The 25,713-nt window shown below is 40.8% G+C and overlaps 1 protein-coding gene across 2 annotated transcripts in view; it reads left to right on the plus strand.

Annotated features, from left to right (window-relative positions):
• The window catches only part of sp4 (sp4 transcription factor), a 61,242-nt gene extending 38,560 nt beyond the window's left edge, over window positions 1–22,682 (plus strand). For both annotated transcript variants that reach the window (XM_048550522.2, XM_048550531.2), the window contains exon 6: window positions 20,203–22,682. In XM_048550522.2, coding sequence (XP_048406479.1) covers window positions 20,203–20,453 — 251 coding nt within the window. In that variant the 3' untranslated portion in view covers window positions 20,454–22,682. The remainder of the gene's footprint in view (window positions 1–20,202) is intronic.
• Window positions 22,683–25,713: the final 3,031 nt, after the last annotated feature.

The following is a 25,713-nucleotide window of genomic DNA, read 5'->3' on the forward strand; positions in this document are numbered from 1 at the left end:
CTATAAAAATGAACAATTGCTCGAATAGTGCCACTATCAGCTCCTAATCTGAAAAGGCTCTGAAGACATAACAATCAAATTTGTTTAGTTTAGTGAAAACCTGTGGGATCAAACGTGTCCTTGACTATTGCCTTTGAGACAATATGTCACTCTTTCATGTCTTAAACTGCTTGTAAATGTCTACTTACTGAAGGCTAGCTTTGAAGGAATTATTCGATTATGAATTATGTTATGCAAAACAGGTTTTGGTTCCAAATTATTTTATAAGGGCATCAGAAATTTAAAAAGTGATGGTTTCTGCTTTATTATATGACAATACTGCAAAATTTTCACAGCCTATTTTGATCAGCATTCTAGTGCTGGTATTGAAATGTTGATTTAAAAACCTTTTAAATTGACTTTGAGATATTTGCTTTTAAGTGTAATCTGAAGCATCCCTTCTCTGTTATAGATAAACACCTTGTGCTTTGAAAGGAGTAGCTGGCATCAGTTAACACTGATCCTGTCACTAAAAGATAGAGATTGACTATTCTGCATTATAACATGGACAAAAGCATACTCTTACACTCAATGATTTCCTTGTGTAGTCTTACACTTGTTCAAATTGTAGGAAACCACCTTCACAAGATGATTCCAAATTATCACTAATCCTGACTCTTGTTTTCACAGTTTGTATGGATCTACAATTCTGCTAACAATATGATTCTATTGTTGTCCACATCTCTAAAATGATTTTTTTTTTCAAAAATGGCAGTGATAGTGTGCACAGGTAACTCGAACGGCCATTACCAGAAGTGAGCACCACATGGATTTAGCAAAGACAAAATACCCTTTTTCCATAATGAATTTTTGTGGAACTATCACTGTAGGTGAATAGATTGAAAGCAAATTCACCAACTCGAAATGGGGCATTTGTAAGGGGCTTAGGATTGGAAGCAGAATTGTATTTCACTACAAACTGTAGCATCAAACCCTAAAATTTCTCATTACAGTCGAGCCATTGAACCAACTTTGGCTCAATGAGGAATATTCCAAAGCTATTAGGAGCACTTGGCATACCTAAAACTGAACTTCCTACTGTGTAAGACTACAGTACATATGCATGCTAAGTAGTGAAAGGAGCCCAGAACTAAGTGATCCCACAGCACCAGATCAGATGAAAGCTGTGCAGTTTCACCACATCATTCACGAATGGTGGGTGGGCAATTAACAAACCAGAAAAGAAGGCTGACTTGTGGCAGAGTATGTGAATACAGAAGTAAGAAGCTGAAGCATTTGCAATCATAGTCAGCCAGAAGTGCTCAGAATTACCCATTACTGCCTCGCATATGCAGTGTTGCTGTACAAAATGTGAGATGAGATTGATTGATTGCCTCTAACATCAAAGTGGTATTTGTGACTAAATGTGAAAGTAAAGGGCCCTATCAGATTTGAAGTCGATTGGAATCTGGGTAGGGTAGGGTTTGATGATACTGACCGCTGTTTGGAGACACATCTGCACAAAGGATCGGTGTGGTTGTAGCAGGCCTGATCATCTCAACCTAAGCTGCTTATTGCAGGCATGAGCCACCTTCGTTCCGTCATGTTAGAAGGAAGGCTGTTCACTGACGAATGCTGAGTGTTCAGTTCCATATGCAACTCATCATAATAAAACAGTGTGTCTGCATGCAGCAGAATCGGAACGACTTCTGTGATTAGGCTGATAAATGGCAAGAAATATTTGGACCATACAAATGCTAGGCAGCAAGCAACTCCACCAGCAGAGAATTCTGATCATCTCCCCTCTGACCTTCAATTGCATTACCATCACTGAATTCTCCAACTGTCAAAGGCATGCATACTGTCACTGAAAGGACAGGTCAGAGTCAGGGAATTGTGACGGGTACCTCTCTATCTGACTTTTCCCCAAAGCCTTCCAACATCTGAAAGTTAGAAGTCAGGTATGTGATGCGGTGCTTTGTTTTTGTTTTGTTCCGACGAGGGCAGCTCTGACAACACTTGACTTCCTGAGCAGGAAAAACCAGCTCACTTGATTGGCACTGCATCCAGCACCTTCATTGTTCATACCCTCCACCATTGTGTATAATCTACAAAATGCATTACTGGTAACTTACAAGACGTCTTCAACATTTCCCAATCCTGTAATTTGTACTGCCTGGAGTGCACAGGGGCAGCAGGCATATGAGAACAAGACCACTCCAGGTTTTCTGAAATTCACACACCAGTCTGGCATGGAAAGGTGTCACAATATCTTCATGTCACTTGGTCAGAATCCGGAAACAACCTTAACAAGTCTTTGTATTTATCTCTACCCTGTAGAAGAATTGTTCAAGAAGGTTACTCAGAAGATGGATAATAAAAGCTTCACTAGCCATGTTAACTCTCATTCCCATAAACAAATTTAAAATAAAACCAGTGACTTCAGGAGAATATGCAGGTTATTTGATAAATGTTCAGTGAAAATCAGTAAGAATTTAGGAAGCATCCCGTTTGCAGAAGCATTCTTGTGATGCAAGTGGAAAAAAAAATTTAAATGAGACACAAATGAAGGGAGCATTATTTATAAATTTTGACTGGAATTTTTCCCTAATGATGATGCCACTGAAATTGTTGCAATAGTTTTAGCTGAAATTATTTTGTTGTTTAAACGTAGAAATAGAGAAGTAATTCATTCAACAGATGTACTACTGAAGTGTCTACAAGTGGGAATTTGAAATTATTGAAGTGATGTGAGATTCCTGTTTTGCAGTAACAATCTTAAAGACTCTGAAAAGGCTGTGCATTCTTCCTGTGGAAGTAGGAGAGTACTTGCCTGGGTGTTTAGCAGTGTACTACATCATAACTTCTGAAAAACATTTTTGACTTTGTAAAATTAATTTTTTAATTATGCAGTGTCAAATTATTCCATAATGGCACTTAGATTTTAATATCTTCGTTTCAATTTCTACCTGAAACGCTCAAACTTTATTTCACTCTTAAAGTTTGTAAAAAGTGAAGGATATTTAGTGTGCACTACTTTTTATGTTTGCAAGAATTCCTCAGCTTAGTGCTTCCCTGCTTGTTGACATCAATAACACTAGATAGCTGGAGATTTCCTTAATTTTGTGCCAGATTCAAATTGATGCTGAGGAAAACTGAAATTTATGCCACAGAAATTGGGTCACTCTTTCTCAAACAAGATTTAATTCCATAAATTTAAAAAAAAAACCCAACCTGCCCCTCAGACTGGATTTTAAAAACTGCATGGATCCCAGTTGGAGGTGGGCATGCAGCTTGGCATTCCCAGCCTCTGCCAGTCTGCTGCTGTGGTCTCTGCTGTGCTTGAATGAGAATGCCTTGGGATTGAATCATCTGCCTACCAGGAATCATTGGGCCACCAATCAAGGTTTATTACTGTTGAAGCCCTGATCCTCCTCAAGCTGAAATCTCTGCCTGGGCGGCCCTGGAACTTTGCACGTCACTAACAAAGCCTGGGAAATAGTTGCACCTGCTATGTTGCCTCTCGAAGATTCTGGCAATGCAGTTGTAGCATTTTGAGGATCTGCCCATACTCATCCCTTGTAGTCTATATCTGAATTGCCAGCTTCCACTTCTGCCAGAGTAGTGTTACGAAAGTGACACAATATTTTTCAACTGCCATCATTTGCCTTTTGTTACTTTTGACTTTTCATGAAGAAACCTCTTTGTAAAACAAGCATTGACTTAAGATAACCGTACAGTCACCTTGTCACATTGAGCCAAGCATATGAAGTTGATGCAGTGAAATGTGAAGAAGCCTTTGTCTCCTATTTTTAATTTGCATATTTCTCACATTGGAAGGAACATTGCTGCAGAATGCAGAGCTTGAGAAAATACTGATTCCTACATGAGAATGTGCAAATGAGCTGCATTTCAGGCAAACAGCTTTGGGCAGAGCTGAGAAGGATTTGTAACACAACTGGAAAACCTTATTTCACCCTCTTTCTGTCTTTCTCTTCCTGCATGTGCCCTTGGCCTTTCTGTCTTCACACCCTACCTCCACCAGCTGGAGAAGCGGCACCCAAAGATAAAGCTAATTAGAGAAAAGTCTATTCACAGTCAATTAGACAATATTTACAGATTTTGCCACTCTTGAGATTATGCTGTCTGTTAAGCAATTATAGTCTCAGCTTGCACCCAATACCTCCAAGAACTAAAGGATTCTTTTAAATGCATACGGAGTCTCTTTTTTGTATTTGATGCACCCCATTTTAAACTTTATACGTAAATTTGTGCTTGACATTGCAGTTTATTTTTTTTCCCGTCTCTGGATCAACTGGCAATAAAATTTCCCTTTCAAGTAAACCTGGTAATTCACTTTTTTTATTTTTGATCCAGTGAAGTACTTTTGAATTGGAAACATGTAAAATTTGTAAAACACTTGTGTTCAACCAAGTGCATGTAAAAAGGGAGCCAATTCACCTCCCTTCATTTGACCAGATCAATAGTGGAGTGCATCTCTTCAGGCTTCTACCAGGGAAGTAGCCAGCCATCCCCAATTGTACGGACGGCTGGCTTACTTCCTGGAGTTTAGTTGAAAACTTTGAAAATGTCCGTTGTGGGGTTCACCTTTAATCATGCTGTGCTGGATCAGGACCTGTTTCTGCCTCCCGTTCCTGAACCCTGATTGAAATTCCCCCTTCTCTGTTTTGATGTGCTGTGATTTAGATGTATCTTGGTGCATTTGTTACGGCTGTGTTTTGCAGTTGTGTTGATAAACAAACATTTCATTGAAAGATTATTTCATCTGAATAAATCATCGTTGAGTTATTTTTGCTTGTGAACATTTTGTGTGGCAAGGACTTCTACTGCTTATCTGGAAAGAAATTCTAGAATTTAAATGTATTGTAGGCATGGTATTCCTCAGTATTTTAAATTATTTTCGGAGTAAGTGATATTACTGTTGGAGGCTGTTGTAAAAAGTGTCATATTAGGAGTTGTACTGGTTTGTTGACCAAAATGAATTAAAACATGTACAATACGATAATCTATTTTAGAAATTTAGTTTTGCGGGGTGGCGGGGGGTTGTGCTGGGGAAAAAACAATAACTTTGTTAACCATCTGCTGTTCTTCAATATTCAAAGTTATTTATCTGTGAACCAATTAGTCAATAACATTTTTATCCAGTGAGCTATGGAATTTATTTTAGGCATGGGGCTCTGGATTATTTGTTAAGGTCTAATAATTATGAATAGCACAGACTCCATAATTTAAAGAAGTATTGCTTATATTAATAAATGGTGCATTGTCAGACTTGAACTTACTACCAACTTTCTCTATAAACATAACTATCCTAATTTTAGTCTAGTCTTTGATACAAAAAAACTCACTCACTTTGGAAAAAATATCTTGCTGTTTTATAGTACTCTTTTAAAACAATGAAACTAAGCTTTAGCTTTCTTTGAAAGGATTGGCTCTTGCATTACAAGGCCTTATTTCTAGCCTTTTTGAAACCACATCAATGTTGAATAATTCTCTACAGATTACATTGATCTGAATTGCATAGATTTTGATTTGGATCTTTTGTGCATGTGTTGTACAAGAATAAAATTATCAAGTAAGTGTAAACCTAAAAGTTAAAAGACGTCTTTTAAAGTAGAGGATATTGGTTGGCCAATAAAGCATAATTTGTCAGTAATTCAAATGAAGCTTGTGTGGTTTGTTTGTGAAATGAAATAGGATTGCAAATTCTCCAGGTAATTTACTATCTGTTATATCGAATGTCATTTTCTCCCTGTGGAATAAAAAATTGTGTAGCTGGCATTTAAACAAAACTAAGTGTATATCACAGCTGGAGCAGCAGGTAATTAAGTTTTACTGCACCTGGGTTGCAGTGGAATGACAACAAGTTGAACATTCTGACAGCAAACTAGTGACCCCTACTGGAAGCCTGCAAGTAGGAATTTAGTGGTGATGATATTGAGCTGAAGCTGTGTCAGCTTTAATTCATAGGGCTCCAAGGCTTGAAAAGAAAAATAAATACTGACTAGTGTGGCATTGAGGAAGTGTTGCACTGTTGGAGGTGCAATCTTTTGGATGAGTTTAATGTTGAATGGGTGTCAAATCAGTTGGGGGGGTGGGGGGGGGGGGGAGAAATCAAAAAGGAAGTGATTTTTCTACAGAAATTTTGTTTAGAAAATCCAACAAATAAAGCCTACAGAATTAGATTTCGCATTGTAATAATAAGTAACTTCCATTTCCAGAAATATTAATTAGTAATCATACTTATACATTAGATAAGACTTCACTTTCTATACAGTTTCATTATGGTTCCCATGTTGTGCTGTCTGTGAGCTTGAGCTTATTGGAACATGTTGATCTACGGTGGCCCCAAGTTAAACTGCTCAATTTCAACTTGCCCTTATTTTCAGATCCAACCGTCATCTAACCTGACTTCATCTCTTTCACCCACTCCTGCAACCATACTGCACAACCTTCCAATATAGTTAGATTGTTCCAATTCTGGCCTTGTGAGCATCCTGCATGTTTTATTTCTCTGCCATCAATAGCTCTAAGATCTGGGATTCCTTGCACGTATTAATCCGGTAAACTTTTGACACACACTCTCTTTTCAAGGTGTTATGTCAAACCACCACTTTAACCAAGCAGCTGACCTGGTGTCACATTTTGTCTGGCAGTGCTCTTGTGAAGTGTCTTATGTTTTTATCATTTTAAGTGATATATAATGAAAGTTTATAATTCATTATTAACAGCAACTTTCCATCAACCAGTACATTTTCACTGGTGAGTTTGAACAGAAAGATGCCAATTTTGAGAATCTAATGGCAGTGGTGCATCTTTGAATCAATAATAGGTGACTTCAATTAGCGCCTCGTTACTTCTGCAAGAAAATCTGAGCCAACACACCCCACTGCAGTTTTAAGATATTTGAGATAATATCAACAAGGGAATAACTTGCGCTGTAGTTAGCCTGAGAGTAATCTGAAGACTGTTAGAAGATTGAATGTTTATTGTGAATGTGTAGTATTATTTCTGATTTAGATTAGGATCAATATTTATTGTTTGCTTCACTCGAGACAGTTGATTTGCAATTCTACCATAGTGAATCAGAGAACATCTGAGTTACACTCTGATTTGGTTGTGCTGACATATGTAACTTTTTGATAGTACACAATATTGACTTGATTCAACCTGGCTAGAAATAGGCAGTCATTGTCTGTGGTATTTTGGCCAAAATTCTTTGTGTCAGAAGTAATGAAGCAAGGTAAATTATTATTCTGTTTTCAGAGCATTTATATTCTAAATGCAGCTGTATTTTAATTGGCTGGAGTTAGCTGACAGTTAGTCCTGTTGGTAATGATGCAATAGTAACTTTGTTAATGTGTCTCCAAATAATAGTGTTGCACAACAGAACTCAGTTGTCATAGCATTTAGATTTAATCTTTAAATTAGAATTTTGTTTCCCAGTAATCAAATATGTATAAAGCAAAATTAATTAGAATGAATGACTTGGTAAAAGGTTTCACATACGAATTAAAAATAATTTACTGCAGGTTGGCAGAGAGCCAAACAATTGCAATTATTTTAATCTTATCTGTTTGGACATGTTTTTACACACCTCTGTTGCAGGTGAGACTTGAATCCAAACCTGCTGTCCGAGGGATAAGACATTACTGCTACACACAAACGATTTTGCAAAGGTTTCATTTGTGGATCTATGATTTTAGTGTGCATACTGGTTTCTACTTTTTTTTTCCCTTTTATCCAAGAGCTAATCTCCCTGTTATGAGTTAAAATCCCATATCTTCGTAGAATCCCTGCGTTGTGGAAACAGGCCCTTCAGCCCAACAAGTCCACAGCAGCCCTCAGAGCATCCCACTCAGACCTATTCCCCTATAATCCCCCTAATTTACACATCACTATGGGCAGTTTAGCATGGTCAGTCCACCTAATCTGCACATCTTTGGACTTTGGGAGGAAACTGGAGCACTCCAAGGAAATGGGGAGAATGTGCAAACTTGTCACAGACGGTTCCCCTGAGGGTGGAATCTCACCCAGGTCCCTGGCGCTGAGAGTCAGCTGTGCTAACCATTGAGCCACTGTGCTACTATTAAACCATTCAGATATATTACGACACATCTTTGGTACAGCTAGAACAATTTTTGGTGTCACAATGAATTGCTTTTGAAATTGATTTTATTGAAATAATTGGATTTCTGTGTACATTAACTAAAGGTGATTTGGTTAAATGAACAAGTTTATTTGCCACCTTGTACATGAACCCTGTTTCAGTTCAAGTACTGTACGTGTCAAAAGGCATCCAGTTTTTTTCCTTTAAAAGAAAGGACTCATTATCTCAGCTAAATAAAATATGCATCGTAATATTTTCTTTGTCACAAACAGAAGTTTCTGGAAAAGCTGAGCAGGTCTAGCAGCATCTGTGAAAAGAAATCAGTTAACCTCTTTGGCCTGGTGACCCTTCCTCAGAACTGGCTGAGCCTTTCAAGTAAATTCTGTTTTTGCTTCTAATTCAGAGTTCATTTTCATTTTTATATAATATTTTCTTTCTTTTGGTGAGTGCAGTAAAGATCTAAACATGAATAGATGACTTTTTTTAAAACTGCTTCAGATAGAACTGAATCAGTGATAATGGGAACTGCAGATGCTGGAGAATCCAAGATAATGAAATGAGGCTGGATGAACACAGCAGGCCCAGCAGCATCTCAGGAGCACAAAAGCTGACGTTTCGGGCCTAGACCCTTCATCAGAGAGGGGGATTGGGTGAGGGTTCTGGAATAAATAGGGAGAGAGGGGGAGGCGGACCGAAGATGGAGAGGAGAGTATAGGTGGGGGGGGTAGGGAGGGGATAGGGCAGTCCAGGGAAGACGGACAGGTCGAGGAGGTGGGATGAGGTTAGTAGGTAGGAGATGGAGGTGTGGCTTGGGGTTGGAGGAAGGGATGGGTGAGAGGAAGAACAGGTTAGGGAGACAGAGACAGGTTGGACTGGTTTTGGGATGCAGTGGGTGGAGGGCAAGAGCTGGGCTGGTTGTGTGGAGCAGTGGGGGGAGGGGACGGGCTGGGCTGGTTGTGTGGTGCAGTGGGGGGAGGGGACGAGCTGGGCTGGTTTTGGATGCGGTGGGGGAAGGGGAGATCTTGAAGCTGGTGAAGTCCACATTGATACCATTGGGCTGCAGGGTTCCCAAGCGGAATATGAGTTGCTGTTCCTGCAACCTTCGGGTGGCATCATTGTGGCACTGCAGGAGGCCCATGATGGATATGCCATCTAAAGAATGGGAGGGGGAGTGGAAATGGTTTGCGACTGGGAGGTGCAGTTGTTTGTTGCAAACCGAGCAGAGGTGTTCTGCAAAGCGGTCCCCAAGCCTCCGCTTAGTTTCCCCAATGTAGAGGAAGCCACACCGGGTACAGTGGATGCAGTATACCACATTGGCAGATGTGCAGGTGAACCTCTGCTTAATGTGGAAAGTCATCTTGGGGCCTGGGATATGGGTGAGGGAGGAGGTGTGGGGGCAAGTGTCGCATTTCCTGCGGTTGCAGGGGAAGGTGCCGGGTGTGGTGGGGTTGGAGGGCAGTGTGGAGCGAACAAGGGAGTCACAGAGAGAGTGGTCTCTCCGGAAAGCAGACAGGGGTGGGGATGGAAAAATGTCTTGGGTGGTGGGGTGGGATTGTAGATGGCCGAAGTGTCGTAGGATGATGCGTTGAATCCGGAGGTTGGTAGGGTGGTGTGTGAGAACGAGGGGGATCCTCTTTGGGTGGTTGTGGCGGGGGCAGGGTGTGAGGGATGTGTTGCGGGAAATGCGGGAGACGCGGTCAAGGGCGTTCTCGACCACTGTGGGGGGAAAGTTGCGGTCCTTGAAGAACTTGGACATCTGGGATGTGCGGGAGTGGACTGCCTCATTCTGGGAGCAGATGCGGCAGAGGTGGCTGAATTGGGAATAGGGGATGGAATTTTTGCAGGAGGGTGGGTGGGAGGAGGTGTATTGTAGGTAGCTGTGGGAGTCGGTGGGCTTGAAATGGACATCAGTTACAAACTGGTTGCCTGAGATGGAGACTGAGAGATCCAGGAAGGTGAGGGATGTGCTGGGGATGGCCCAGGTGAACTGAAGGTTGGGCTGGAAGGTGTTGGTGAAGTGGATGAACTGTTCAAGCTCAGCTTCCTTCCCAAAATCCACAAACCCTCCTGCCCTGGTCGACCCATCGTCTCAGCCTGCTCCTGCCCCACCGAACTCATCTCCATCTATCTGGACTCCATTTTCTCTCCTTTGGTCCAGGAACTCCCTACCTACGTCTGTGACACCACCCACGCCCTCCACCTCCTCCAGGACTTCCAATTCCCTGGCCCCCAACACCTCATTTTCACCATGGACATCCAGTCCCTATACACCTGCATTCCGCATGCAGATGGCCTCAAGGCCCTCCGCTTCTTCCTGTCCCGCAGGCCCGACCAGTCCCCCTCCACCGACACCCTCATCCGCCTAGCCGAACTCATCCTTACCCTCGCAACTTCTCTTTCGATTCCTCCCTCTTCCTACAGACTCAGGGGGTGGCCATGTGCACCCGCGTGGGCCCCAGCTATGCCTGCCTCTTTGTAGGTTATGTGGAACGGTCCCTCTTCCGCACCTACACAGGCCCCAAACCCCACCTCTTCCTCCGTTACATTGATGACTGTATCGGCGCTGCCTCTTGCTCCCCAGAGGAGCTCGAACAGTTCATCCACTTCACCAACACCTTCCAGCCCAACCTTCAGTTCACCTGGGCCATCCCCAGCAGATCCCTCACCTTCCTGGATCTCTCAGTCTCCATCTCAGGCAACCAGCTTGTAACTGATGTCCATTTCAAGCCCACCGACTCCTTCAGCTACGTACAATACACCTCCTCCCACCCACCCTCCTGCAAAAATTCCATCCCCTATTCCCAATTCCTCCGCCTCTGCCGCATCTGCTCCCACGTGAGGCATTCCACTCCCGCACATCCCAGATGTGCAAGTTCTTCAAGGACCACAACTTTCCCCCCACAGTGGTCGAGAACGCCCTTGACCGCGTCTCCCGCATTTCACGCAACACATCCCTCACACCCCGCCCCCGCCACAACCGCCCAAAGAGGATCCCCCTGGTTCTCACACACCACCCCACCAACCTCCGGATACAACGCAACATCCTCCGACACTTCTGCCATTTACAATCCGACCCCACCACCCAAGACATTTTTCCATCCCCACCCCTGCCTGCTTTCTGGAGAGACCACTCTCTCCGTGACTCCCTTGTTCGCTCCACACTGCCCTCCAACCCCACCATACCCGGCACCTTCCCCTGCAACCACAGGAAGTGCTACATTTGCCCCCACACCACCTCCGTCACCCCTATCCCAGGCCCCAAGATGACTTTCCACATTAAGCAGAGGTTCACCTGCACATCTGCCAATGTGGTATACTGCATCCACTGCACCCGGTGTGGCTTCCTCTACATTGGGGAAACCAAGCGGAGGCTTGGAGCTTTGCAGAACACCTGCGCTTGGTTCGCAATAAACAAATGCACCTCCCAGTCGCAAACCATTTCCACTCCCCCTCCCATTCTTTAGATGGCATATCCATCATGGGCCTCCTACAGTGCCACAATGATGCCACCCGAAGGTTGCAGGAACAGCAACTCATTCTGCTTGGGAACCCTGCAGCCCAATCGTATCAATGTGGACTTCACCAGCTTCAAAATCTCCCCTTCCCCCACCGCATCCCAAAACCAGCCCAGTTCGTCCCCTCCCCCCACTGCACCACACAACCAGCCCAGCTCTTGCCCTCCACCCACTGCATCCCAAAACCAGTCCAACCTGTCTCTGCCTCCCTAACCTGTTCTTCCTCTCACCCATCCCTTCCTCCCACTCCAAGCTGCACGTCCATCTCCTACCTACTAACCTCATCCCACCTCCTTGACCTGTCCGTCTTCCCTGGACTGCCCTATCCCCTCCCTACCTCCCCACCTATACTCTCCTCTCCACGTATCTTCTTTTCTTTCCATCTTCGGTCCGCCTCCCCCTCTCTCCCTATTTATTCCAGAACCCTCACCCAATCCCCCTCTCTGATGAAGGGTCTAGGCCCGAAACGTCAGCTTTTGTGCTCCTGAGATGCTGCTGGGCCTGCTGTGTTCATCCAGCCTCACATTTCATTATCTTGAGATAGAACTGATCAATTTATAGCATGACCCAAATTGAGTGGAAGTTCAGGTTGTGAGCTAAGCATTTTGATTTTATCTGGAAGGATAGTGAATAAATGCATTTCGGAAAGCACTGGTACTAATTTGGTACTAAATATTCTTTTGTTTGCTTGAAGTCTCTAAAGTACTTCCTTTGGTTTTTTTTATTATCTATGGTTGGGAATGCCAATGTTCGGAGTTAATGTAAAAGGAATGCGGTGTAAAAATTGGGACATTTGAGTCTTGAACTGAAATTTTATTTAATATTTTGCAATTAACTTTAAGTTTCTCCAGGTTTTATTTAGTGATTGACAGTTTGTTTCCTGTAGGTGATTTCTTGAATAGCTGTTAATTACTTTGAGCAGAAAACTGAGTCAGCAGTTGAAATGCATCTGCTCTGAGTCTGATAGCCATTGAGCAAGATTGAGAGGTTTGGTATCTTGATTAGTTTGCTCCATCTCCATTGCACTATTCTGGGAGGTATAGGTTCAGAATTGGCCTGTTGGACAATTATGGTATAGTAAGGGAAATCCCAGAGAAACTGATCCTGTACAACAGGTACAGTGTTCTTGCTACTTGTGAGGAGAAATACAAAAACTAGTGGAAGGACAGTAGAATGCAGACTCTAGTATCTGGAAGAAGGAAACTGAAGAGAAACATTTTAATGTGATAGTTGGAGGGAATTGGCAAGATTGACTGACTCTTTTTATTCGCGGGTTCAGGAGTCCTACATAGTATGAAAAGAAAACGTTGGAAACACTCAGCTGGTCAGGCAACATGTGGCAAGAGAGATATTTTAGTGTGTGAAGTAGATTATCTTTTCTTAAAATTACAAAAGGTTAGAAATTTAAAGCTTTAAGCTGAAAAGGGTGTGTGCAATAGGTAAGTTATGAAAAAGCAGAAGACAGGGAAAAAACACACGATTTGGGACTGCTGCACCAAATCGAAAGATGTGTCCGAAGGGGGCATGAATGGCAGAATGATGTCTGCAAACAAAACCACATCAAATAAAATCTGCAAAGTGAAAGAGAATACAAAAGAAGTGGATGTAGATAGGGAAGGAGGTAATGGTTGGAATTTTGCAACTGTTTAAGTGCAGAAAGCTGTAAAATCAAAAATTATAAGATGCTGTTCCTTTTTCGCTTATGTTGCTCTTCATCAGCTCAGCATAGCAAGTTGCATATTGAGGTACAGACTGTGATTGCTCTGAATGTTGAAACAGGCTTTTGAGAACCTCTGTTGCTACTCTTGTTCTCAACTCAATGTGCCAGAATTCTTTTGTTTTAATAACTTATTTGAAAACAGCACCATCTGCGTAAGCTCCAAAGGTATTTGAGGAGTTATCTTAGCTAACACACTTTCCTGTGCATGGTATGTATTTCTTTATTGATTTCTGTGTTATGCTGATCCACAGGATCCCACTGAAGATCAGCTATAATCTACAGAAACTCTGGGCATGATAGGACCATTAAAGCATGCAAATAAAAACACAGACGTTGCCTGAGAAATAATAGGAAAGAAATTCATGATGTTCAAGATTGAAGTTTTTATTTTAGCTTCCACGTTATTTGCCTTCTCTTCTAAAGGTAGTGACTCTTGTAGAGTCATAGAGCACAGAAACAAGCCCTTTGGTCCAATTCATCCATACTGACTAGATATCCTAAATAAATCTAGTCCCGTTTGTCAGCATGTGGCCCATAACCCCCTCGATCCTTCCTATTCATCTACCTATCTAGATGCTTTCTGAATGTTGAAATTGTGCCAGCCTACTCCACTTCTGGCAGCTTATTCTATAAAGTCACTGCCCTCCGCGTGAAAAAGTTGCCCTTTTTTTAGGTTCCTTTTTAAATCTTTCCCCTCTGACGTTAAATCCCTGCCCTCTAGTTTTGGGTTCCCCACCCTGGGGAAAGGACCATGCCTATTTACCCTATCCATGCCCTCATGATTTTATGAACCTCTATAAGGCCTCCCCTCGGCCTCCGACACTCCAGGGAAAATAGCCCCAGCCGATTCAGCCTGTCCCTCTAGGTCAAATCCTCCAAATCTGGTAATATCCTTACATCTTTTTTGAGCCCTTTCAAGTTTTATAACATCCATCCTATAGCATTTTGGAAATCCCTTGATGACTGTGCTGTAGTTCAGCCAGTATCTAGCGGCGACCTTTACTTGGAACAATCGCTCTTGCTCTCCATAATAATATGCCGTCCTCTATTTTGATCAGGTCTTTGTTCCAGAAAGGTTTCAACTCTGGTTGTGATGGCCCTCTTGATTTCCCCCATTGCTACCAACTGTTTGATTTGCCAGGACGGGGTCTTTTTTGCTTCCACATTTGATGTTAGTGGTGACCGGACGGGCTTCCCAAGAAGGTTAAGACTGGAATGGACACTTCAAGTGGCAGTGTCACTGGTGATTTATTTGACATTGGGAGGTGCTTGAAGATATCCACGTTGACCACTTGGTCTCCCAGATGGTGTTTCAACTCTTAATTGTACGCACGCTGAATAAAAGCCTACTGCCGAATTCGACCTGAAGCTGAGTAGCAGAGCTCCGTCCTCTTTAAGTAGCCCCAGTAGGAGTTTGCGATCCAGTGCTATCAGTCAAAGTCCGGGATGCATACGCTATCAGGCCTTCCTCTGATACAAAATGGAGAGGCATGGCACATCACCTCAACATCTCATCTGTGATTGTTATGTGCCAACGACTTAGATGGCAATAGATACTGCTTCGCTTTCCGACAAGCTACATCTTGGCCTCAAGACCATTTCCAAAGCTGACCCCTTTTCAATAGCAAGTGTAATGGTGCCAGGATAGAGGCCAGATTATGTTATGAATATTCTGTATTAATTCACCAATCCAAGGAAAGACCTAAGCTCCGGTAAAGACGTTGGAACTGGGTACGTTTTGATCACCCTCACTTTATCTTCCTGCAGGTGTAACCTGGTCTTGTCAACTCTCCACCCCAAGTAGGTGACTTGGGGTACTTGGAACGCATACTTTTGTTCCTGAAGGGTACCCCGGCCTTAGAGAAAAGTTTAAGCACTATGTCCAAGTTCTCTAAATGGTCTTTTATTGATCTTCCTGGTTGTTAGCATGTCATTTGGATAAATGGCCATGTTCTTCATCTGCTGGAAAATGGAACATGATGCAACCCTAAAAGGCAGTTTCGTATATTAGTACAAACCTTCATGGGTATTAATTGTAGCAAGCCTCTGGGAATCCTCTTCTAACCACAGTTGCAGGTACACGTGGCTTGTCCACAGCTTCACAAAAGATAGAACTCCCATCCTGCCAGTTTTGTGTACAAGTCCTCTGTGTGAGGGTTTGGATATTTATCCAGCTGCGAGAAGTGGTTCACCATTCCTTCGAAATTCCCACAAAGGTGAACTGACTCATTGGCCTATAAGAGTTGGTATAACTGCTGCTGCCCATTCCACAATCTGGACTGGTTTGATGATTCCTTCGCTTTCCAACCTCTTGATTTCTGCCTCTACTTGTGTATGCAAGGCTGATGGCACTGGGCAGGCCTCATAGAATCATGGACTTGCTTCTTGGCCCCTTTTTTGTTAGTTCCTACAATTCCCTGGAAAAACCTCCAGGCATTTAGTTAGGACTTCACTCGGGCAGCTATTTTCTAATCAAAAAATGTTGAGCCAATCAACACGAATCTTTCTTGACCAATTTTGCCCCATTAAACTTTGGCACAAACCTTTTCCTACGATCAGCGGTAACTGAACTAGCTGTTCTCATGAGATACCAGAACTTAAGTTATACTGTTAATCTGTAGGGGCATCTCAGTATAGTTTCTCAGCCTGGCCAAGATCATTCACAAACTTAAGAGCTGGAGTCCAAAGCAAAATTTGGTAAAGACTGGTTCTGTGATCAATGTTACAGCTGTGCCAGTATTGCCTTCCATTAGAACTGGATGTTTATTTTGATTTGGTTCTGATTTGGATGTTGCTAAGCAATTTTAATTACTCCAAACCAGCTGTAGTTCAACTTTGCAGGGTGTGTGCTACCCAAGATACCAGCCTGAGTTCCCTTACTCACCTTCAGGCCTGGTGGGAATCTTTTGCTGCCTCCAGTCCAACACCAGCAGGAACTGCAATGGGTTGTCGGCCTGGATCCTTGAGAAAGTTTTTAATCCATTTGGCTGAGACTTAGCTTTAGGTATTAGCTGTGGACTGACCCTAGGGTCCCTCTCTCCAGGATATGCCATGAGTGAGGCTATGCAATTGCCTGCACTCGAGTGGTGTTCCCCAAGCTCTGTCAGACTGGCGAGGATGTCTATTTCCATCGGCATCCCTGTAACTCCTAAGATCCACTTGCTGTATTTCCTAACGACAAAGCCGGTTCTAGTGCCTGTTTGAAGTCCAATTGCTCTTCAGCGAGTAGGCAATTTTTGCATGGTCACATCATTAATCCCACATACCAAATTACTACTTCTCCGTATCTCACTGAGGGTTAAATCCAAATTGCATGCATCTGCCAGTCATCTTAACCTTTGTCAAAAATCCCAATAGGGATTCCTTTGGGTTTCAAACTGTCGAGTAAAACTGATTGCATCCCAGAACTAGAAGAAGATTGGTGTTTGTAATATTCCTTAGCTAAATCCTTTAACTCTTGAAAGGTTTTGGCATACATTTCCTCCCAGGACAGTTCGGCTCCCAATGACCAAGGAAGTTGCAGGTCCACCGTTGTCAGGAGAACGACTTGCTTTTCGTCTTCCCCGATTGTCATTTGCTTGGAAAAAATAATGCATACTTTTCTACATACTTCACCCAGTCTTCAATGGCAGGATCAAACAAGTGAAGCTTCCCAAATATTTGCATGATGTCAGCAATGTTTACCCTAATTCCAAAGATGACTGAGAGTGGATCACTTTAGGGGCATGTTTTCCTCTTGTTGTCATGATATGATTCCTCAAAGGCCAATATCCCGTTAGCAAGTCTCCTTTTTACACGTACACAGTACATGATACTAACCCAGCTAGCACAGAGCCAGCTCCTAGAGTGAGGAGAACCCCTGACACTCCCTGACTGAAGCTGTTAAACTCTTCCCTGATTGGAGGTTCCCTGATTGGAACTCATTCTGAGAGATCCACCTGGCTGACATCATGACCACTACTATAGTAGTGAAGATTTATGCTCCCATTCTAGCTCGCTCTTGATTCAAGCTATTCCAGTACAGTTTATAAAGTTAACAGTACAGACATTTATTCAGGTATGCCCCATCAACAAAAAGCAGGACAAATCTCTTCCCTCAATCAACAACAATGATGAAAGGTGTCGCATAGCTATTTATTCATTAATCTGCTTCAATATGCTCAGTTTGGGCTCTGCCAGAGTACCATGAGTTGTAAATGTACAGGCAGCCCACCTGTACCACACTGAAACAATCCTTGTAAAGCTCAATCCAGAGGATCAGGCTATTGTACAATAAGATATACCCTTGTGACCCATATGTATATGTTTGCCTGGATCTGATGCTGAACTTTCAATGCCCTGTTTCCGACCCCTCAGACCAGGTGGTAGGCAAGTAAAGTTAAATGGTGTGTTGGGAGAACAGTAGTGCCTTCCTGGTTTCTCATGTATTTGACCAGGAGCTGGTGGGTGCCAGATGGTTTGCATGTCTTTGGACCAATTGAGGTCCTTTAATGGGTAATTGGTGGCCAACTGATATTGTTAGTACTTGTGCCTACACTAGATGGTGAAACTATGATGGCTAGCACCTCCAAGACCTTGCCTCCCATGGAAGCAGAAGCAACAACGACAGACAAATAATTACATGTCAACCATAAAATTCTTTGTATTTCCAAGGTCAATGGAGTCCAGTTTACCTTGATTTTCCAGTTGGTGCGGCCTTTATATGAAAGTAAACATTGTTTGCACTGTCTGGGGATTGAACTTTGGACTTGTTTATGGTAGTAACAAAATTGAATGTTTAGTAGATCCTATCTTGGCGTAATTATTGGTCACTCCTCTATGCAGTTTAAGTGTCTTAGCTTTTGTAGGAGATGACTTGCACTGCCTAGATTTGTCTTTATCATTAGTGTGAGTCAAAAGTGGAACGAAATGGCTGTTTTCTACCTAAAGTTGAATTTTTTTCTCTCCTAAGTTTTTACTCTGAAGGTGAGAAAACAAACATTTCTGAGACAGCCTTGAGTCATTGTACTGTGTGAAAATTTTAGCGCAGTGAATGTAATAGCTAATATGCATCAACTGAATTACACAACTAGTCAAGTTGATTTGCATATGATGCTTAGTCATGCAGCATGGAAACAGACCCTTCGGTCCAACCAGTCAATGCTGAACATAATCCCAAGCTAAACCATTCCCACCTGCTTGCTTCTGGCCCATATCCCTCCCAAAACTTCCCTATTCAAATATCCAACCAATGTCTTTTAAATGTTGTTTAAATGTTGGAATAGTACCCGCACCCACCACTTCCTCCAGGAAGTTCATTCCTCCAAAAATTCACCCTTTGTGTTTAAAAAAAAATTGCCCATGTCTTTTGTAATCTCTCCTCACATCTTAAAAATGTCCTCCTTAGTCCGAAATTCCCCTTCTTAGGGAAAAGACAGTTGCCATTAATACTCTATATGTCTCATTAATTTATAAACTTATATTAGGTCACCTGTCAACCTCCTACACTCTAGTCAAAAAAGCTCCAGCCTATCCTTGTGTTGGCCCATATTAGTAGCCATTGTATTTGACTACTTTTAAATAAAACTCAAAAATATTCTCTAGTACTTCGAACATTTTAGACATAGCCTGAGTTCTCTCAGCTTTTTATTTGATAACCCTAACTCTGCTCACAGTTATCCAATTTCCAAAAGAGAGTTTCTGAAGAAGGGTGCCAACCTGAAACATCAACATTCCTGCTCCTCTGATAGTGCCTGGCCTGCTGCATTCTTCCAGCTCCATGCTGTGTTATCTCCAAAAGAAAGTTGCTGTCTTCCTTGCACCCTCTCCGTGCCTCTAGTCACAGACTTTTTGGCACCATGGTTTAATTGCTTTTAAATGCCTCAACAAAACTAACAAATTGCATCTGGCTAAGTTTATTTCCTTTTGGAATATTAACCAGTTATCTAGATGCTTTTTTTAAAGCAGAAGTTAGCCTCCATTTTTCCTCAAATACATCATCAGAAGCGTCTCTAATTCTGCGGTTTGTTTCTAACATTTTATTTTTATTTTTTAAAATCTTTTCTCTGTGACTACCTGGCAAGAGAAATTCTGAAATGGCTGATTACTATCCAGTGCAGTTTTCTGATAAGCTGCCTGCAAAGACTAGGAAATAAGTTTTTTTTTGATAAACTTCTTTTCCCTTGCTTTATATTTAGTAGCCATACCTGGGAGTGTGGAGGTATATTTTAGGGTGTTTGTATTTATTTGAAAAGTTTGCTATTGACATGCTATGTGCATTGGTTTCACCATTTCTTATTGGTGTAATGTTGCTCCTAAATCCTTTCAGCCCTTTTTGAACCTGCTCTGCAATAAGGTTATGGTAATGGCTGCTCTGATTGTGGTCCCACTTCCATTTTCCTGAATGCCCCACCTGGCAGCTTTCAATTTCAATATACCATGGAAAACAGTCAGCATTGTGAAATGTCCCCCAGAATGCCTTGTTCTCACACTGCAATCCAATGGGAATAACCATGGATTGACAGAATATAATCCCAAAAATTCCACATCAGTGTAAAACCAAAAGTAACTTCATTTGCGCCAACCATTAGAAACCTGTGGCCTTGCTTAGAAATAATTGAGTAGTTTAGAATCATAGAATCAACCTGTTTTTGCAAAAAGCAGTTATTCAGTATAGTGCAAAATGGAGCTGAGCCTTAATATTGTCAAATCTTTAAAAGTGAAAACGAAGAATCCAAGAAGTGAAACATTAACAAACCTATATGGTTGAAATTTAAATACTTTGTATTCTATTACACCATATTCTGAACAAGACTTGTATATAGAGTATTTTTTGAAAACCAGCTATTCACTTTCTTTTCTATCTATGTTGCTTTCAGGTGAAAAGAAATTCTCCTGCCCAGAGTGCTCAAAGCGGTTTATGCGGAGTGATCATCTTTCAAAGCATGTCAAAACCCACCAGAACAAGAAGGGTGCTGCTGTTGTCCAAAGTGTTGGGAGCGCCTCACCAGACATGGAGGCATCTGTGGCAGAAGTTCTCGTCTCTCCCAGAATAGTTGCCATAACAACTGCCTCCCAGGATTCCAATCCAACAATGCCAACCATGGCAAATAGCATAGATGAATATTGATACCTTTAACATGCAGCAGTCTAGATACAGCACTTATCAATTTATTTCAAAGATGTAGAATCAATATTAAAAATCTAGAAGAGCGTTGGGGGGGGTGGAAACAACAATTAGATTGCAATTCAAAACCTGTTACATTGATTTGGATCTAACATTTTAACTGAATTAAGTAGCAATATGCCCAATAGTTGTTGAGCACCAGCCGTTTATTAAATTTGCATATTGAGTATGAAATTTAACAATCTGTAAAAGTTTACCACTTTATTAAAAATGCCATTAAGATAATCCCTCTTGGAAACAGAATTGCTTGTTTGACACTATCCAAAATAAGTCTGTCAATTATGCTTTTTGTTTTTAATTGTGCAATCTTAAACAACAGACTTCTATTAATTATATCTCTATAAAGAGACTTCCATTTAAAAACAATGAAGATCTCCACTAAACTTGCTTTATAACATAACCTCGGCCAGATCATTTCTAATGGTCACAGTTTAGTAACCATGTTGATTGTTCAAAAATTACTGATTTTTTTTGGGGGGGGGGGGGCTTTTAAAAAAAATCAGTTTTTCAACTCCATCTCCTCAGTGGATGACAATCGAAATTTTAAAATAATTGTATACTAGAACCATTTGCTTTAACAGGTAACCAAATTTACAATGAATATATGTGAAATAAGTGGAACCAGTACGTTGGTAAGTGACTGCAATAATGGAGAGGCTTAAGGTGATCCTAGTTTGATTAAATCTCTCTGTAAGGAGGAAGATTTTATTCCAAGTTTTATTCACATGTGGAATAGATCTCAACTTGTTAACATTTAATTGTGATGAATGTTTTTGTAGAAATCTGTCTGCAGCTGTTTAGTTAATGGAATAGCTTTCTAGGATCCTAATTATTGAAAGCTGTCAGCTAAGGGGAATATTTGGTTACAGGGTGGCAATTACAAGTCCTTTGGATGTCTAAAAAGAAAACTACTATTTTTCTTTTCTTGTGTAAAATACTTGTTTTACAAATATTTTCAATTAAACTTATGCATGTTTTTTTATTCCTATACTGACTTTTCTCATTGTTTAGACATAAATTTGTTTCTTAAAACATTTTCATGGACCAGTTAGTTACTGTCAGCCCAGTGAGAGAGAGATTTTGTCTGACCTTTACATATTTGGCTTTTATGTGTGTATATGTCTGTTTTGTTTCTTTTTTTGTTTTGCTCCTTGTTCAATCTTTTAGGAATCATAAATTTATATAGAATCTCCTTTTCATAACGCTATCCTTGCTAGAGCTGTCTTCTGGAGATAAACTAGGTACTGATTTGATCCAGTGCCTTAGTAAATCTCTTAACTGTTTTCAGTGCTCATTCCTTTTTGTACAAATATGTTTATACCACCGAGTTATTCGTGTATTTTGTTGGTCTTAATCCTTGGTACAGCTATATAAGATTATGACATATGTATAGTTCTATAAATGGTCAATGTTGCCATTAGTAATACTTGCAGGTCTTTTCCCCCAGTGAGTTGGTGTCTTGTTGCAAGTGGACATGGCTGTAGAAGATTACAGTTCTGAAATTTGCATCTTGATTATTATTTATCACAAGTATTATTTACTTGCATACTATGTGCAAGGCCAGAAATGAATGACATGTATTTGTAGGTGCAAGTAAATTTGTCCTTTTGGGAAGCAGTAAAATATAAAATTATATATATATAGATTTTCATCAATATAGTCATTAACTGCCGTATTGTGATTATAGTTTGTTTCTGGCCTTGCAAAGTACTTTTACTTTAACTTATGTCTGATTCCATTTGCGCTTATAATCATGCATGTAATGATTAAAAAGAAATAATTGCCCATCAAACTAAATTCTAAATAACTTACAGATGTTTAAGAGTTAAAAAGTACACAATTAATATGTGTAAAAATATTAAGAGGGAATATTGTTGATGGTAGCGTTTAGGGAAAAAATAAATTTTGGTTTTGAATATCAGACTTTCTACAACAAAATTATTAACCTGAATATTTTGTTACAATAATTCACTTGTAAATCTTTTTTTAAAATGTGTTTTCCTGGCATCATAAACTTTTAATATTGGATTCTGCCAGAATGGCCTTAAAAGGCATGATTTGTTCACATTTTTATAATGCAGATTTGTATAAAAGAGTGCATTTTGTGGTGAAAGTGTTTTTTCACCTGCAGCAGAAAACTGAACTTGTCCATTAAAATATCCTTTAAGTTGAGATGCTTGTGCTTGTTATTTATTATTTAAACATTCTAATTAGTTGTTTTATTATAGGATAAGGAATTTAGTAAAACCTTTCTGATTTTGTTGACATCTTGATTTATCTTTTCAGTTACACTACAAAAAGGTCATTTATTTTCAACAGACAGACAAAACCTGTTTCTTAAGTAGAAAACTCTTTTGCTCGCCTCAGCAGTAAGGCCTGCAGTACAAAATATCATAGAGGGTAACTCTGACTATTGAAATAAAATAATAGAATGGAAACGATTCAAAACACACATTCTACTCATGATCAGTCTGTTGATTCAGTAACACTTTGAAGTTCCTGAAATGGTTTTTCTTGGTCAGTATGACATTTGTAAGTGAGATTTGAGTAAAGTTACCTTTTAATTCTGCAGTTATCACTATCTCTATTTGACTGTAATTTAAGGGCGAATTGAGTATGTTTTCTAATTCCCACCAATGCTTTGTGTGACTGGATATAGTCAAGGCAATAATGTCCTCAGATTTCTCCTCCCACCAATACCCTCTTCTGACAATTCATCATTCATTCTGCTCATTGCAGACTGACCGCTTCTGAATTTGAATCAGAGTCCTTCTCCATAGTATTGTGACTGATCATGGCATCTTTTTTGCTTTTTGTTTCTCTCATGGAGTGTGGTTGAGTTTTTTGTTTGAAGTGCAGCTTCTCTTTCAGAACAATCTGTGGACATTATCTGATTTTGCAATATTATGTAGCTTGGTAAAAATTTAAAATTTTCTTGTATTAAAATTGCCTTTTAGATCATTGCAATGTTCAGGTGTAGCACCTGTAACCCCAGCATTAAAATTTAGTTTAATTTGATATTTGAGTGAGTTGTCATTTTATAAATTCTGAAGATACTTACTTAGAGCATACAGCGTACAAACCAGAAATACCTAATTTTAGGTTCTACATCAACTTACTCCATACATACTTTGCCCAACCCATGCAATGTTTTTAAAACTACAATCCTTTCTGAAGGAGGAAAAGAACCCAACATAGCAATATTTTCCAATAATCCCTCACTTCTGGTACTATCTTTAATTTTTTTTGGTATTTTATCTGGTGTTGCTATGTCCTTCTAATAGATTAGAAATAAAAATGTCGACACGATCTGTAGGCTTACCACGATCCTGTACAAATTCAAAATAGTCACTTTTAAATGTTATGTCTCAAAAAACAGATGCAAGTACTCTAGTGCCACTTTCTCCAATGTATTGGTGAACTGAGATGCTGTTTTGTACTCTTCATTTAGTTTCCTAATATCAGTTACAATGGAAGTTGCAAAATGTAGCTTGTCTACTGTGCTTGGGTAGTTCTCTTCTAAATCTGCAGTCCTCTTCCCAATCCTCAAAAGAACCAATCCTTGATCCCTTCCATCCGTACAAACCACCACTATATCTCCCAACTTTCCTCAAAAGACCTTGAATGCATTGTTGCCTCCCAAATCTATGCCTTTTTTTTCTGGGGCTCTGCGTTTGAATCTGTCCATTCGGATTACACTCCGAACTACTAAAAAGGGTTTTATAGGATGTCAACTAGGACTCTGATGTGACTGTGATAAACTATTCCCTCTTGTCCTCTCAACCTGTCTGCAGCTTTTGACGTGGTCAAGCACACCATCCCCTTCACCTCTCCGCCACCCTCTATAATAGGTAAGATTGGACCCAATTGGGAGCAGTCTCATCTGTCCAGCTTAGCCAGAGTATCACTTGCAATGACTTCTCTTTCTGTATCTACATTGCTGCTGGTATCACCTGTGAATCTATTCTTGATTACTTTGGCTATATATGTTCCAAAGACAACACATTTTTTGCCACATGTCAGCTGATGGTACCCATATCTCACTACCATCTTTTCCCCTCAAAGGCCTCTAACTTGACAGCTCATCAGAGATCCAGCACTGGATGAAGAAAAGTTTCCTCCTAAGAGGAGACATCGAAAGCCATTGGTTTCAGTCCCAATCATCTCCATTCCGTAATAATGAACTTCATCCTTTTCTCTTGTATCCAAAGTCCAGCTTTAAAACAATTGTGAATTTAGTGTCATTCTGAAATGACCTTCCAATTGCATATTTGTACCATCACACAGACTACTTAATTCCATTCTCATTAATCAATTCTACATTGCTTCAGCTAAAAGGTCATTATTAGGCATTAATGTCTGTTTAGTGCAATTCTGTACACTGCTGCAAGTCTCCCCCTCTGTCCAGCCTCTGAAGTCAACCCACCTAGCTTTCCCTGACCTGGCTTGTTTTTGGTTTTTTTAATGTTTCATCCAGTGTGAATAGCAGAAGACTCCAGCAAATCTTAAAAATTATTCTGCATAATATCTTATAAGTTACCCTAGCTTTTTTCTATTACCTCATCAGAATATTTCAGCTTGACTTTAATCTTTTGGAATCATTACTGTTGGAATATTTTCTGTTTGTTTTTACGTATTGATGTAATCATTGAGAATTTGAATTTGTTTCCCATAGTTGAGTTCCACTCTGGTCGTCTTATTCTGACTGTTTTCAGCATTAACTCTTACATTACAATCAGTAGGATGCTTGGTCTGAGTGAAAGAGACGCTGCTGGAATGAGACTGAGAAAGTCACTGGCATTTGGGTTGACGTGGAAATTTAGGGCAGAGTGAAAGAGATGCTTTAAGGTTTATTCCAAGAAACAGTCTCAAATGAGAGGTGGGTAGGAAAGAAAATGAGGTACAAATAGGGAGGCCTGACAGCAATGAAGGCCAGCAGTCAGTCTCTATCTATCTTTCTCTACCTGTGTTCTCGCTCTCTCTTTCTATTGTCCCCTTGCTCTCAGACACCAAAAGCTGCTTTGAGTTTTTGACAAGTTGACTGATCTGAAGTGCCAAGTGGAGAGTACATGCTGCATAGGAACTGACATGGACCTACCCATGTGCTCCAAAGATCTCTGCAGGAAGTGTCACAAGCTGTGTGGGCTTGAGTTTGAGGTTTCAGAACTTGAGAAGCAGCTGAAGCTACTGTTGTGTATCCATG

Source organism: Stegostoma tigrinum, chromosome 2, assembly GCF_030684315.1.
Source record: "Stegostoma tigrinum isolate sSteTig4 chromosome 2, sSteTig4.hap1, whole genome shotgun sequence".
Taxonomy (NCBI): domain Eukaryota; kingdom Metazoa; phylum Chordata; class Chondrichthyes; order Orectolobiformes; family Stegostomatidae; genus Stegostoma; species Stegostoma tigrinum.